The 10367-nt window shown below is 51.1% G+C and overlaps 2 protein-coding genes across 5 annotated transcripts; one reads left to right on the top strand and one right to left on the bottom strand.

Annotated features, from left to right (window-relative positions):
* The first annotated feature begins 374 nt into the window (after positions 1-374).
* On the top strand, positions 375-10367 carry Blcap (BLCAP apoptosis inducing factor). The gene is made up of 2 exons (XM_055602227.1): positions 375-479; positions 8381-10367. The coding sequence occupies exon 2, from the start codon at positions 8555-8557 to the stop codon at positions 8816-8818; it is 264 nt and encodes an 87-aa protein (XP_055458202.1). The 5' UTR covers positions 375-479; positions 8381-8554; the 3' UTR covers positions 8819-10367.
* Nnat (neuronatin) lies at positions 4466-6544 on the bottom strand. Of its 4 annotated transcripts, none has more exons than XM_055602224.1 (3): positions 6408-6544; positions 5434-5509; positions 4466-5178 (listed from the first exon to the last, which is right to left on the bottom strand). In XM_055602224.1, exons 1-3 carry the CDS (start codon positions 6477-6479, stop codon positions 4949-4951), a joined length of 378 nt encoding a protein of 125 aa, XP_055458199.1. In that variant the 5' UTR covers positions 6480-6544; the 3' UTR covers positions 4466-4948. The 4 variants fall into 4 exon arrangements, with proteins under 4 accessions (XP_055458199.1, XP_055458198.1, XP_055458200.1 ...); XM_055602223.1 differs by lacking the exon at positions 5434-5509 and adding an exon at positions 6135-6222; XM_055602225.1 differs by having other exon boundaries at positions 4990-5178; positions 5429-5509.

A 10367-nucleotide genomic window follows, 5' to 3' on the forward strand; every position in this document is an offset into this window, starting at 1 on the left:
TTTCCCAGAGTGCACAGACCCCGCCAAGATCCGAGAGCTTCTAGGGAGTCAAACTCATCTGAGCAACTTAAACTACGCCGCCCACTGGACTCTTAAAGAGTGAGGGTCACAATCTGCTGCATATGCATGAGGGGACCATGGGCCAGAGGTTCGGGGCTGCCCAGACTGCGCCTGACTAAATATTCCACCGATTTGAAGACCTCAGCGCTCCATAATTTTATTGAAGTCCATAAAAAGTTCATAAAGGAACACTTGTGGCTGATACAGAGGAAAGAGTACCCCAAAGTAGCCTCACTTTAGGCCTGTTTGTCAGGCGTCCGCCGAGGACAGCCCGAGTTTGGACTGGGTCCTTGGAACGCTCCACTAGAAGACGAAGGGGGCGTCTCCCCGGCTCCTGCGGCGTCGGTGGCGAGCTAAGGTGGAGGCAGGCTGCGGCAGCGACGGAGACAGTGGCGGCTGCGCCATGGCGGGGCTCGCAGGTATCGTGGCGTCGCCCGCCTGGGCGGGGTGAGAGGCGAGGCGCTCGGAGAGTCCAGGCCGCCATGTTGGCCCTGCGGGGGGGTCACCTTAGGGGCCGCCAGGCCTCTCTTTGGAGCTTTTCGCGCGGCTGGGGCCGGGTGCACCCTTGTTTGGCGTCAGGTGACCTCCCCGCTTCGCCCCAGCCTGGGTCATGGGGGAGGTTCCCCTTCCCGTCCCTTAGGGTGGGTTCCGGGGCTCCTGGTTATGGCGCTGGCTTCCAAGGTCAGCACGCTCACGGGATGGGGCTGGGATCGCCGGGCTCGACCACCACCTCCTCTGCTCCGGCCCTTGGCAAGGGGCTCAGCTTCCGAGAGGCCGGCCACTCTTTCCTCGTCACTTAAGTCTTTCTCTTTTCTTTTTTCCCCCCATCCGAAGGAGTGTAGGGAGAAGGTAGAACTGGGCCCCCAAATCCTCTCATTTGTGTCTGGAGTGATAGGGCGACCGCCTGCTTCGGGTGCTTCCCACTCCCACCAACTTTTCGTTGAGTCTGGACACCGGTTTCCTCTCGTCTGGTGTGTGGGGCGTAGCCTCAAGGGCAGCCGAAGGAATGGAATGCCTGTCACACTCATCTTGGCCTGGAGAGGAGGAATGGGGGATGGGAGCAGCCGAATTTTCCTTCTTGGTCTCATGTTCCTTTTTAGTTGGGGAACTGAGACCTATCTAGTTTATAGGTTCTTTCTGTTTATAGGTTCGGATCTTCTTTTGTCCCATTCAGGGAATGATGTATTGGGAACAGTTTTCTCTGCCCTGCCTGACAAGGTCCAACCATCCTGTCAGCCTCTGGACTGCAACACCGAAACCAGGACCCAAAAAGTTCCATTTTATGTGTTCATGCCAAATGTTAGGTCCACCCTGCCTTTTTTTTTTTAATCAAGATTCATTAATGGCAAGAATTCCTGTTCACAGATTGGGTTTCTGGAACCTTGGTCAGTTTCCAGGAACCAGATCAATTCTGTATCTGAAAATGGTCATCTTAAAGTTGCTGCCCAAACAGTTTTAACTTCTTATCTGTTGTTTCTAAGGGGGATCAGAGTTGGGCTGTCCTCCTCTTGTTCTCTATCTTTGAAATGCACGCATTCCATTCCAGCTTGTCACTGTGTGATCTACTGAGAGCCCTGTATTGCCTTCCTCTCTGTCTTCCGGCTCTGCCCTGGGAATGTTCAGGAATCTGTATCCTGCTGTGGTATGCGCCCTGTGGAGGGGGGCCTGGGGCACGACAGACAGGATCATTTCCAGAGAAGATTGTGGCAAGTGTGTGTCTCTGGCATATGGAAGAAGGCATGGTCACCTGGAAAAAAAAGACTTTGGTAGACTAGTATTGTGTCTGTACACATTTAAATCTCCTGGGGGAGATTAACTGCCAGCTCAGACTCTCCCTTTGGGGTGTTGGCTCCTGAAGAGATCCAAGTTTGAAAGTAGATATCCAGTAAGTGGCCAACAGCAAGCCTGCTTCCCTCAAAGCCTCTGTGTAATTAAGCTATCTTTGGCCAGCCCCATAGCCCAAGCCAAAAAACTTAATCTCTGTCCTGTCCCTTAAACACATTTCAATCACAATTCAGTTACTCTACAGAGAGACATAAAAAGTCTCTTAGAATCCACATCTCTAAAAGTTTTGGTAGTTAGTGACCTTCACCCTACTGAACTTGAGCTGGTCAGGCCAATACACAGGCTTCTCTGGCATTATTTCCTGAAATCTCATGTGTTGTTGGGTTCCCATAAAGCTATTCCACTTTCCTCACAACTCATCTGCTCTGCTTTTGCTCCTTTTTGCAGGTAGCAATCTCTTTAGGAAAAAGGGATATTTAGCTCTGTGGACTAAGGGCTTTGCAATAAAAGAACACACCCCATTGTTTACATGAGAATAAAATGTTTTAATAGTATATAGCTTGTTGAAACATTTTATAAATTAGGTATGTTTGGATTAGGCTTAAAGGCACTACACAAGGACGGGGCATGAACACATTCCTTCTGCCTTCTCTGGAGAGTTTAGTTGGTTGTCAGGTAGGGTGTGGGGTGGGAGAAGAAAGTGAGTAGTAGATATTTCACATTCTCAGAGTCGCCAGAGCAGCCCTTGCCTGCTAACTACACTAACTACACTGCTGGAGGGTAGATGGAAGGAAAAGGTTTTGCCAGGATCATCTGAAAAGCCCTGGATTACCAGTAGCACCCTGGATGGGAATGGGGGACAATATGTGCTATGTTCAGAGTAGCCAGACTCCCACCGCTCCCTGTTCTGGCCTGCCTTTGTGTTGGGCTGGGGCTAGAACTTACAGAACGATAGAATGGCAGTGCCTCCCCCACCCCAAGTCTCCCAAGAGGAGAGTCAGCCTTCATTGGGAACTTGTGTTGGTATGTACTCATGGCTTTAATATGGGTTTAGTGTGACAGACCACAGAAATTTCTAATCATGAAAGAGGTGGGCACTGACTGCAGATGCGTAACACTGAGGCAAAGGACCTGACCTAATTTCAGGCCTTGGCAGCAGCTATATCCACCTTACTGAGGAAGACGGAGCCTTAGAATGCGTGTCCTGTGGAATCCTGACGATCCTCTGATATGTACGGGCTTCATCTGGACCTTAGTAGGGAACTAAACGCGACCTGGCTGGGTAGCCTAGTCTGATCTGATGGATGGTAAAGCCAAGGCCACAGCAAGTTCTGTCTGCACTACTTGCCCCCATAATTCCCTTGTGTTAAATGAAATTACAAGTATCTTCAGAGGCCCCAGTCTGAAAATGAGGCTTTCTTGGGAGACAAGGTCAAGGTTCAAGGACTTTGAGGTGCTTTGTGCACCTGAGTGTTTGTGGTGTGACAGCCATGACTAAGGGATTTGAGGAAGTAGCAGGAGACACTGATGGCCTTCCAACTCCTTCCTTTAATGTTGACATAGGGACAGGTATGCAGTGACAGGGATGGGTAAGACCAGAGATGAGGTTTAACAGGTGCTAGGACCATTTGGGAAGGCAGGCAGTCAGCTGACACTTGTAAGAAGAGCCCTGGCAAGCCAAAGAAGAGAACTAAGGGGACAGCCACCCTCATGATGCAGCAGAAGGGGAAGAGCAGAGGCAGACTAGGAACCTGATAAGACCCTTAAGGATATACTGAGAAAATGAAGAAATGGGGTATGCAGCTACAGGGTTGGAAAGCCAGGCATGATGGCTTTAGGGTGATCCTGGGGCCTGAAGCATTGAGCTGGGTGGTGGAGGTACCAAGCCACATCTCAGTGCTCATTGTCCCAGCCAGTGCTCCTCTTCCTGTCCGGCCGTCATTTCCCAGAGCTCCTGGGTAGAGATCTGGGCCATAGTGTTATATTCTTACGTCAGCCCTCCTGGTCCTCAGTATCCCATTTAGAGGGCCATTCCCACTTATCTTCTCCCCATCTTTCTCAAATTGGTAACCTGCCATGGTACCTTATCTTAGGACTGCCAAATAAATGCACCCAACAACCTGAGAAAGGGGAATTGTCCCTTATTCTGGGACAAATGAATACCACCTTTTTCACTGGGGATGAGAAGTAGTCCTTTTATCTCAGGACAGTATTTAAATGAGGCAGGGTCTTGGTTCATTCTTGTCTTCTTGCCCTCCTCCCTTTCCCAAGTGGAATGCCCCTCCACAGTAGGTACATTGCCCCACTTTAGAGATGTGACACTGTCGCAAAAGAATCCACAAAAGAAGTTTTTGGTGCACCCCCACTGCCCTGTACGGTCCCAGGACACTGTACAAGACAGGAGAGGTCCGTTTTTTATTTTTTTGTGGAGGGTGGTCCCTGTTCTCCAGGAGCTTACAATCTAGCTGGGGAGACACAACTAATGCACACTTAAACTAGTACAATTAGCAACTACCACAATATTGATCACAAGCGCTTCGTGAGACCAGGGATAAGCAAGATCAGTGAAAGGCCGGGGGTCGGAGAAGGTGTTTTGGTGAAGGTGGGATTCAATTACTGGTTGTATATATAGGTCCGAATCAAGTGATGCATTTTGGGGAGGGGTTTAGAAGGCAGGAGAATAAGGGGAGTAAGGGAGCAAGGCAGGAATGTGTGCACTGTAGGCAAGGGACATCCAGAGGGCCCCACTGAATTTCTCAACCTTCTTCCCCCCTCACCCACGCCCTCCAGTCCCTTCACGCAGCTCGCAATTGATGCTTTCTCTTCTGCTCCAAGATTCAAGGCTTCAGCTGGTGATGTCAGTGTCCATTCTGCTTTTTGGTGGTGTGTTGAATCTCTGTGCGAGGATCTCTCGTGCGGTTGAGATGGTGGTGGTCCGACTTGGTCCACAGAAGGTGGTGCCTACGCCCATATCTCGAGGGTTTGCTCCCGTTTTCCCCCTCCTCTCCCACCCGCCAGTAGAGGGATGGGGGCAAAGGGGCTGGGAAGGGAACTGATGTCTTCATCATTGTCGGTGCTGCTTCTCCGGGGGCCTACCGGCCCCTCACTGACCTTGGCAAGTGCTCCTCTGACGAGGGAGCACAGGGGAACCCCCATTCCTGCGCGGCACTGGCTCCCATGCTGGTCGAGAGGCACAGGAGCACCTGATGACACGGCCGCCCAGGGCTGGGAGCTGGGCCCTCAGTTGGGGGCTCTCTGCCTGCGCTCCCCCAGCACCTGCCGCCCGGTCCGGGACACCGTGTGCGCCAGCTTCTGCAGGGAGTACCTGAACACCTGCGGTGAGAGACCCAGTACCCACCCTTAGAGAAGCACTTTAGACCCAGTGTCGTGCTGCTGCTACTGCTGCTTGCTGCTCCTGCTGTGTGCCCGCCCGGCCCCGCCCCCTGCCCCGCCCGCCTGTCCAGCTTAGCCTGGAGTGGCGGGCGCGGCACAGCTTGTCCACGAGTCAGGGCAGCTGGAGCTTTTCCAACTGTGCTGAGTGCTGCATGGCTGCAAGCTGATTGGACCCACAACTTAGGTATACCTCACTTCTCGCAATGGGCTGTGTCCCTGGAGGATTTCGAAAAGCGAATCCTACCCAGTAAATGCAGCATTCCAGGAACACCTTGAAGGAAATATGCGATTCCTTTGGCAAAGGATTTCTTTAGCAGGGAACTCTTCCTGCAAAGGGAGCTCCCAGGGGGGTAGATAGATGGTTTCATGCGCAAAGCGCTTTCTTCCAATTTGGCTTTAAGAAAAGCACCTTTGCGCGCGTTCTCTGGAAGCGCTCTTTCCACTTCCATTTTTTCCCTCTGCGAAGGGTATTTTTCTCTGATTGCTTCATTCAAAGTGTGTTTCCAGATTTTTTTTTTTTCCTGTTCCTTTGTCTCTTTTCTAGTGGCTTTTTCTAATGCATTTTTTCCCTACCAAGTGCCTTTTTCTGGTTTATTTTCCCTGCAATGTGCGTTTTCTCTATTTCTTCTCCTTTACTTTTCCCCCTAATTTATTGAGATTCTTTCTGTTAATTTATTTTTTTCTGAGAAGTGCCATTTTCTAACTTCTTTCTCATCCCACCCCACAAGTGTTGTATGTGTATATAGTGTATTTTAAAGGAAATTTCCCGCAATGCGCAAATTTTTTAGGGCGAACATTTTCTGCTGGGCGAGCTGTAACGCCTGGAAAGTCTCGCAGCATAAAAGTGCCCCGCCTCCCTCCTGGGATCGAGTCTGAGTATAGCGGGTGTTTCTTACCGCCTTGGTCGCGATCGTCCGCAGCGGGCGACCGCCGCACCCCTGAGTCTTTGTTCCCGGCCGGGCGCCGGCGCACTGGGGACAGGGTCTGTGCGAGGATGTGGGCATGGGAACGGGCAGGGACAAATAGTACCACCGCGGCACTTTGGTAGGCAGGAATCGCGGCAATTGGGATAGGTTGGGTTGGGGAGGTGGCAATCGCGACGCGGGTTAGGGTTCCAGGGGGCGCGCTTCGGGAGCCCACTCCCACCCATAGCCCGGGCAGATACTCACCTGCAGCAGCACGCGGAAGATGTACCAGCCGATGATGAGCAGTTCTGCCGAGGCTGCTGCCACTGCGGCCATGATTCAGAGAGTCGCTGGGTGGTCAAGAGCGAGGGTTCGCCGAGGTCTGCCGGTCTCGGAGTCCGCTGTTGGGCGCACTGCCGCAGCCCCGGTGGCCGCGCCTTAAGTACCCTCCTGCCACCTAAGTGCGCATGCGCGCTTGTGGGGGTTGTTGATGAGGAGGGGTGGCGGGGGGCGCTCCTCATTTGCCAGGAGAGAAAAAAAAAAATCCGTCTGTTCTTTTCCACACCGACCCCCACCTCCTGAGCCCGCTCGTAGCACCCTTCCAGAAGATTCTTCTCGGCCCGCTTTTGAAATTCGGTGTAAAATGGAGGGGAGTAATGGCTCTATGGTATAGAATGAGGGTAGGGGTGCAAGCCTCTTGGTACGACACACCCATTTGCAAATTCGAGCCGCGTTAACCAGTGCCTGGCGCCACAATATACCTCCTATATACCGATGGATAACCAAAGTTCCGGAAGGCTATCTCAGAAAGCAAAAAGTATACTCCTTTCTCAGCACGCCTACTATTCTGTGAATTTTAAACCCATGTTTTGTGAGAGTCCGTGATCGTGTACCACTTTCTTGACTGTTGCTTCCTTCTCTGCCGGCAGGCGGTGGTAGCCGCGGTCCTGAGCTGGACCAGCGCTCTGCTTAGTAGCTAAAGCAGTTGTATCTATTCTGGGAGGGATGTAGGAAGGATTGGGTGCCCTTTTTGTGCACCAAAGGAGAGAGTTTTATGGAGAAGTGTTCCAAATGTATTTGGGGCTGGTTTCCTGCTGGACACATAGCGACCTCTGTCTTGTGCTCCCCTCCCCCAGTCCCTAGTAGGTCTGCCTGAGCCAGGGTGGTTCTTTGTACGGGTTCGCTAGCGGCTGGAGCACAGAACAGGATTTTGCTACAGCCACCAATGGTTATGGCTACTATTGCCTAGTGGCAGAGTAAATCGAGTGTCCCTCTCTTAGTGTGGTCTCAGAGATCTTCAGTGGAGTGTGGTAAGGGTGGAAAGAGCAAATTGCCGTCTGCAGGTAGAGGGTCCCTACCATCTCCAGTAGCTGGCAGAAAGTACCTCTCCAGCAAGCTACCTGGCTCAGAGGCTAAATGATAGATATTTGCCCCTTTGTGGACAGGATATTAATTTTGATTAATGTCAGTACAGATGGCAGTTTAGTGATCCAAGTGAGTTGGGTGTTGTGGCTTTGGTTTTCTTTCTTATATTCGTTCTTTTCTTTTTCTTTCTTTTTTTCTTTTTTTAAAATACATTGACTTGAAAGAAGTGGCTGGTTTGGGCTAAATGATACTGAACTATTTGAAAAAAGCAAACATGTCCCAAACTCCTTGGCACCACTTCTGCTGTGTCTTCCCATAGCTTATCAGGCTCCGAGATTTCATTGCCTAGCATCTCCAGGTTAGCCCTGCACAGAGAACTGCTGTAATTTGACACACTCCACACTTGGGAGCTGAAGATGGGAGACTAGATACAGAACCCTTCCTTACCACACGGGGGCACAACACCAAGCCCATGGTGTCCTGTGGCAACCACAGGGCGGTATTGTGAGGTCTGGGACCTTTGAGGACGGGCTGCAGCCCCAGGAGGCGATACATGATCTCTGTTGGGCAGGGCCCAGGCAAAGCCAGTCCACTGTGGGGACCGTGCCCTCCTGGGAGCCCCCAGTAGAAGCCCAGGGAAGACACACCCTAGGAGGCTATCTTAAACTAGTAATTTGGATAGGAGTAGATATTCATGGGTGGGTGGGGAGGAAAGGGCATTCACATTTGCTGTTGTTAACCATGATCCATTTTCCCAAATAAGTATACATTTTGTTCCTGTTTTTTTGTTTGTTTTGTTTGTTGTTTTTTGTTTTTTTGTCTGTCTGTCTGTCTGTTCTTTGTCTGTTTGTTGTGTTGACTTTTCTCTTCAGGACCCCTGCTGCCTTGGTGATCCCGGGCTGACAGCCAGAGAGCACAGCGGCTCAGCTCCTGGAGAGAGAGTCGAAGAAAACGGAGGGCAGCCACCTGTGCCTGCTGGCTCCCATTAGGTCGGTTCCTGCAGCGGTGCCTGGCAGCCTTGGTGAAGGCCCTGCCCGGCAGAGATCATGTATTGCCTCCAGTGGCTGCTGCCCGTCCTCCTCATCCCCAAGCCCCTCAACCCCGCTCTGTGGTTCAGCCACTCCATGTTCATGGGCTTCTACCTGCTCAGCTTCCTCCTGGAACGGAAACCTTGCACAATATGTGCTTTGGTTTTCCTGGCAGCCCTCTTTCTCATCTGCTATAGCTGCTGGGGAAATTGTTTCCTGTACCACTGCTCCGATTCCCCGCTTCCAGAATCAGCCCATGACCCCGGTGTTGTGGGCACCTAACGTCTGCCGAGATAGCTTGCCAAGGAAGCAGAAGACGGGAGGGGAGGCATTGACATAAGTCATAAAGCATTGGAGTTTCAAATCCCGCAGCCCTGCGGGTGCTACATTCCTAATGGAGCCTTTTGGCCTGTGATGTTTTATCCTTATAATGTGAATAATGGCACTGACCGGTGCTTCTATTGCAGAGTCCTGTAGTCGTGGGTGGTCTTATGGTTGTATGTTCTGTCACCATCTGGGTCCCAGCTGACAGACTGGCCCATCCCCTTTATCATCATTTTGGGGAGTCTACACCTATCCTGGTCAATGACCCTTGGTATGACCTGGACAGATACAATGCTAGTCTCATTGTACCTCCATGACCCTTCCTCGTCAGGATCTTCCTCCTTCCCTCCTCAGTCCCTTTCCCTGGTTTCCCCTTGGTTATCCCCACCCCTTTCCTTTTGTGGGGAGCACCTGTCCAAGACAGGGCTTGTTTTTGCACTTATCTCAAATTTGAAGAGATTGCTGATGCCCGAGAGCCTCGCTTTTTAATCCTTATTTCCCTTTTGAGAAGGTGAGACAGAGTCATGTCTCAACTGCCCCGTGTCCACAAACCTCCAGTATTTTCTCTGCCTCATTTCTAAGAAAGAAGCAATGGAGAGACATTGCTCTTTGACCTGGGTGTCTGGGTTTTTGCCTTCCAGCCCAGCCACTATCCCTTTGCTCTTCCTTTTGCCTCTCTCAGCCATCCTAAGGGGGCTGCCTCTTGTCTCCAGTGCATGCTCTTTGGGAGGGAGGTTTGCAGTGTTTCTTATAGACCCAGTGGTCCCCAGCTGAATGAATGGGAAAGTATTATGTGTTTCATAGCAGCCATGATTCCCTTGATAGGTGTTTGGATATTTTTTGATGTGCCGTGTGTGTGTGTGTGTGTGTGTGTGTGTGTGTGTGTGTGTGTGTGCGTGTGTGCGTGTGCGCGCGTGTATGTGCGATCGCGTGTTTATGTGTGTGTGTACATGTACATACAAAACGTGTATATTCCTTTTGAAGAAGCTTTACTGAATGTGTTCTGATTTTGAGGTTTAGTAGTAGTAGCTAGCTGTAGTAGGTCCTGCTGCAGTTTTTATTTAGCATGGGGATTGCAGAGTGACCAGCACAGTGGACTCCAAGGTGGTTCAAACAAGACCCAGGGGAGCGGTGGCCATCATCCTCCTGCCAGGAGCCTCTTCATTCCTGCGCTCATAGACTGTGCACTGTGAAGAATACGCAGGAAGACTTGGTGACTTGGTACTTGTTTTCTCAGCACTTCAGTAACAAATGTTGGCAGATGAGACTTTCTCCTGGCCCCTGCCACTGGGGATCAGCATGGTTGTTCTTCCAGTCGGAAATGGCTCTGTCGTGTGCGAGCAAGGGTGGTGGGCCAGGCACAGGGCAGAGCTGGAAGCAGGCATCTGGGGAGTAGGACTTCGAGGCCACACTTGTGAAACACTCGGACTGCTGTTGTAAAGCTTTTATTTCTGGTGTGTTCGTTCCACAACTGTTTGAAATGTTTAATAAAGCTTTATAAACTTTA

The sequence above is a fragment of the Psammomys obesus genome, unplaced genomic scaffold, assembly GCF_907164565.1.
Source record: "Psammomys obesus unplaced genomic scaffold, mPsaObe1.curated_primary_1811, whole genome shotgun sequence".
NCBI lineage: Eukaryota > Metazoa > Chordata > Mammalia > Rodentia > Muridae > Psammomys > Psammomys obesus.

Bases quoted from the DNA above. Each gene is read 5' to 3' on its own strand.
- Nnat (XM_055602223.1), bottom strand. From the start codon at position 6,479: ATGGCCGCAGTGGCAGCAGCCTCGGCAGAACTGCTCATCATCGGCTGG. The intron at 6,223-6,407 runs GTGAGTATCTGC...ATCCTCGCACAG, and splicing joins TCTTCCGCGTGCTGCTGCAG to ACCCTGTCCCCAGTGCGCCG. The intron at 5,179-6,134 runs GTAAGAAACACC...CTCTCACCGCAG, and splicing joins GGACGATCGCGACCAAGGCG to GTGTTCAGGTACTCCCTGCA.
- Blcap (XM_055602227.1), top strand. From the start codon at position 8,555: ATGTATTGCCTCCAGTGGCTGCTGCCCGTCCTCCTCATCCCCAAGCCC.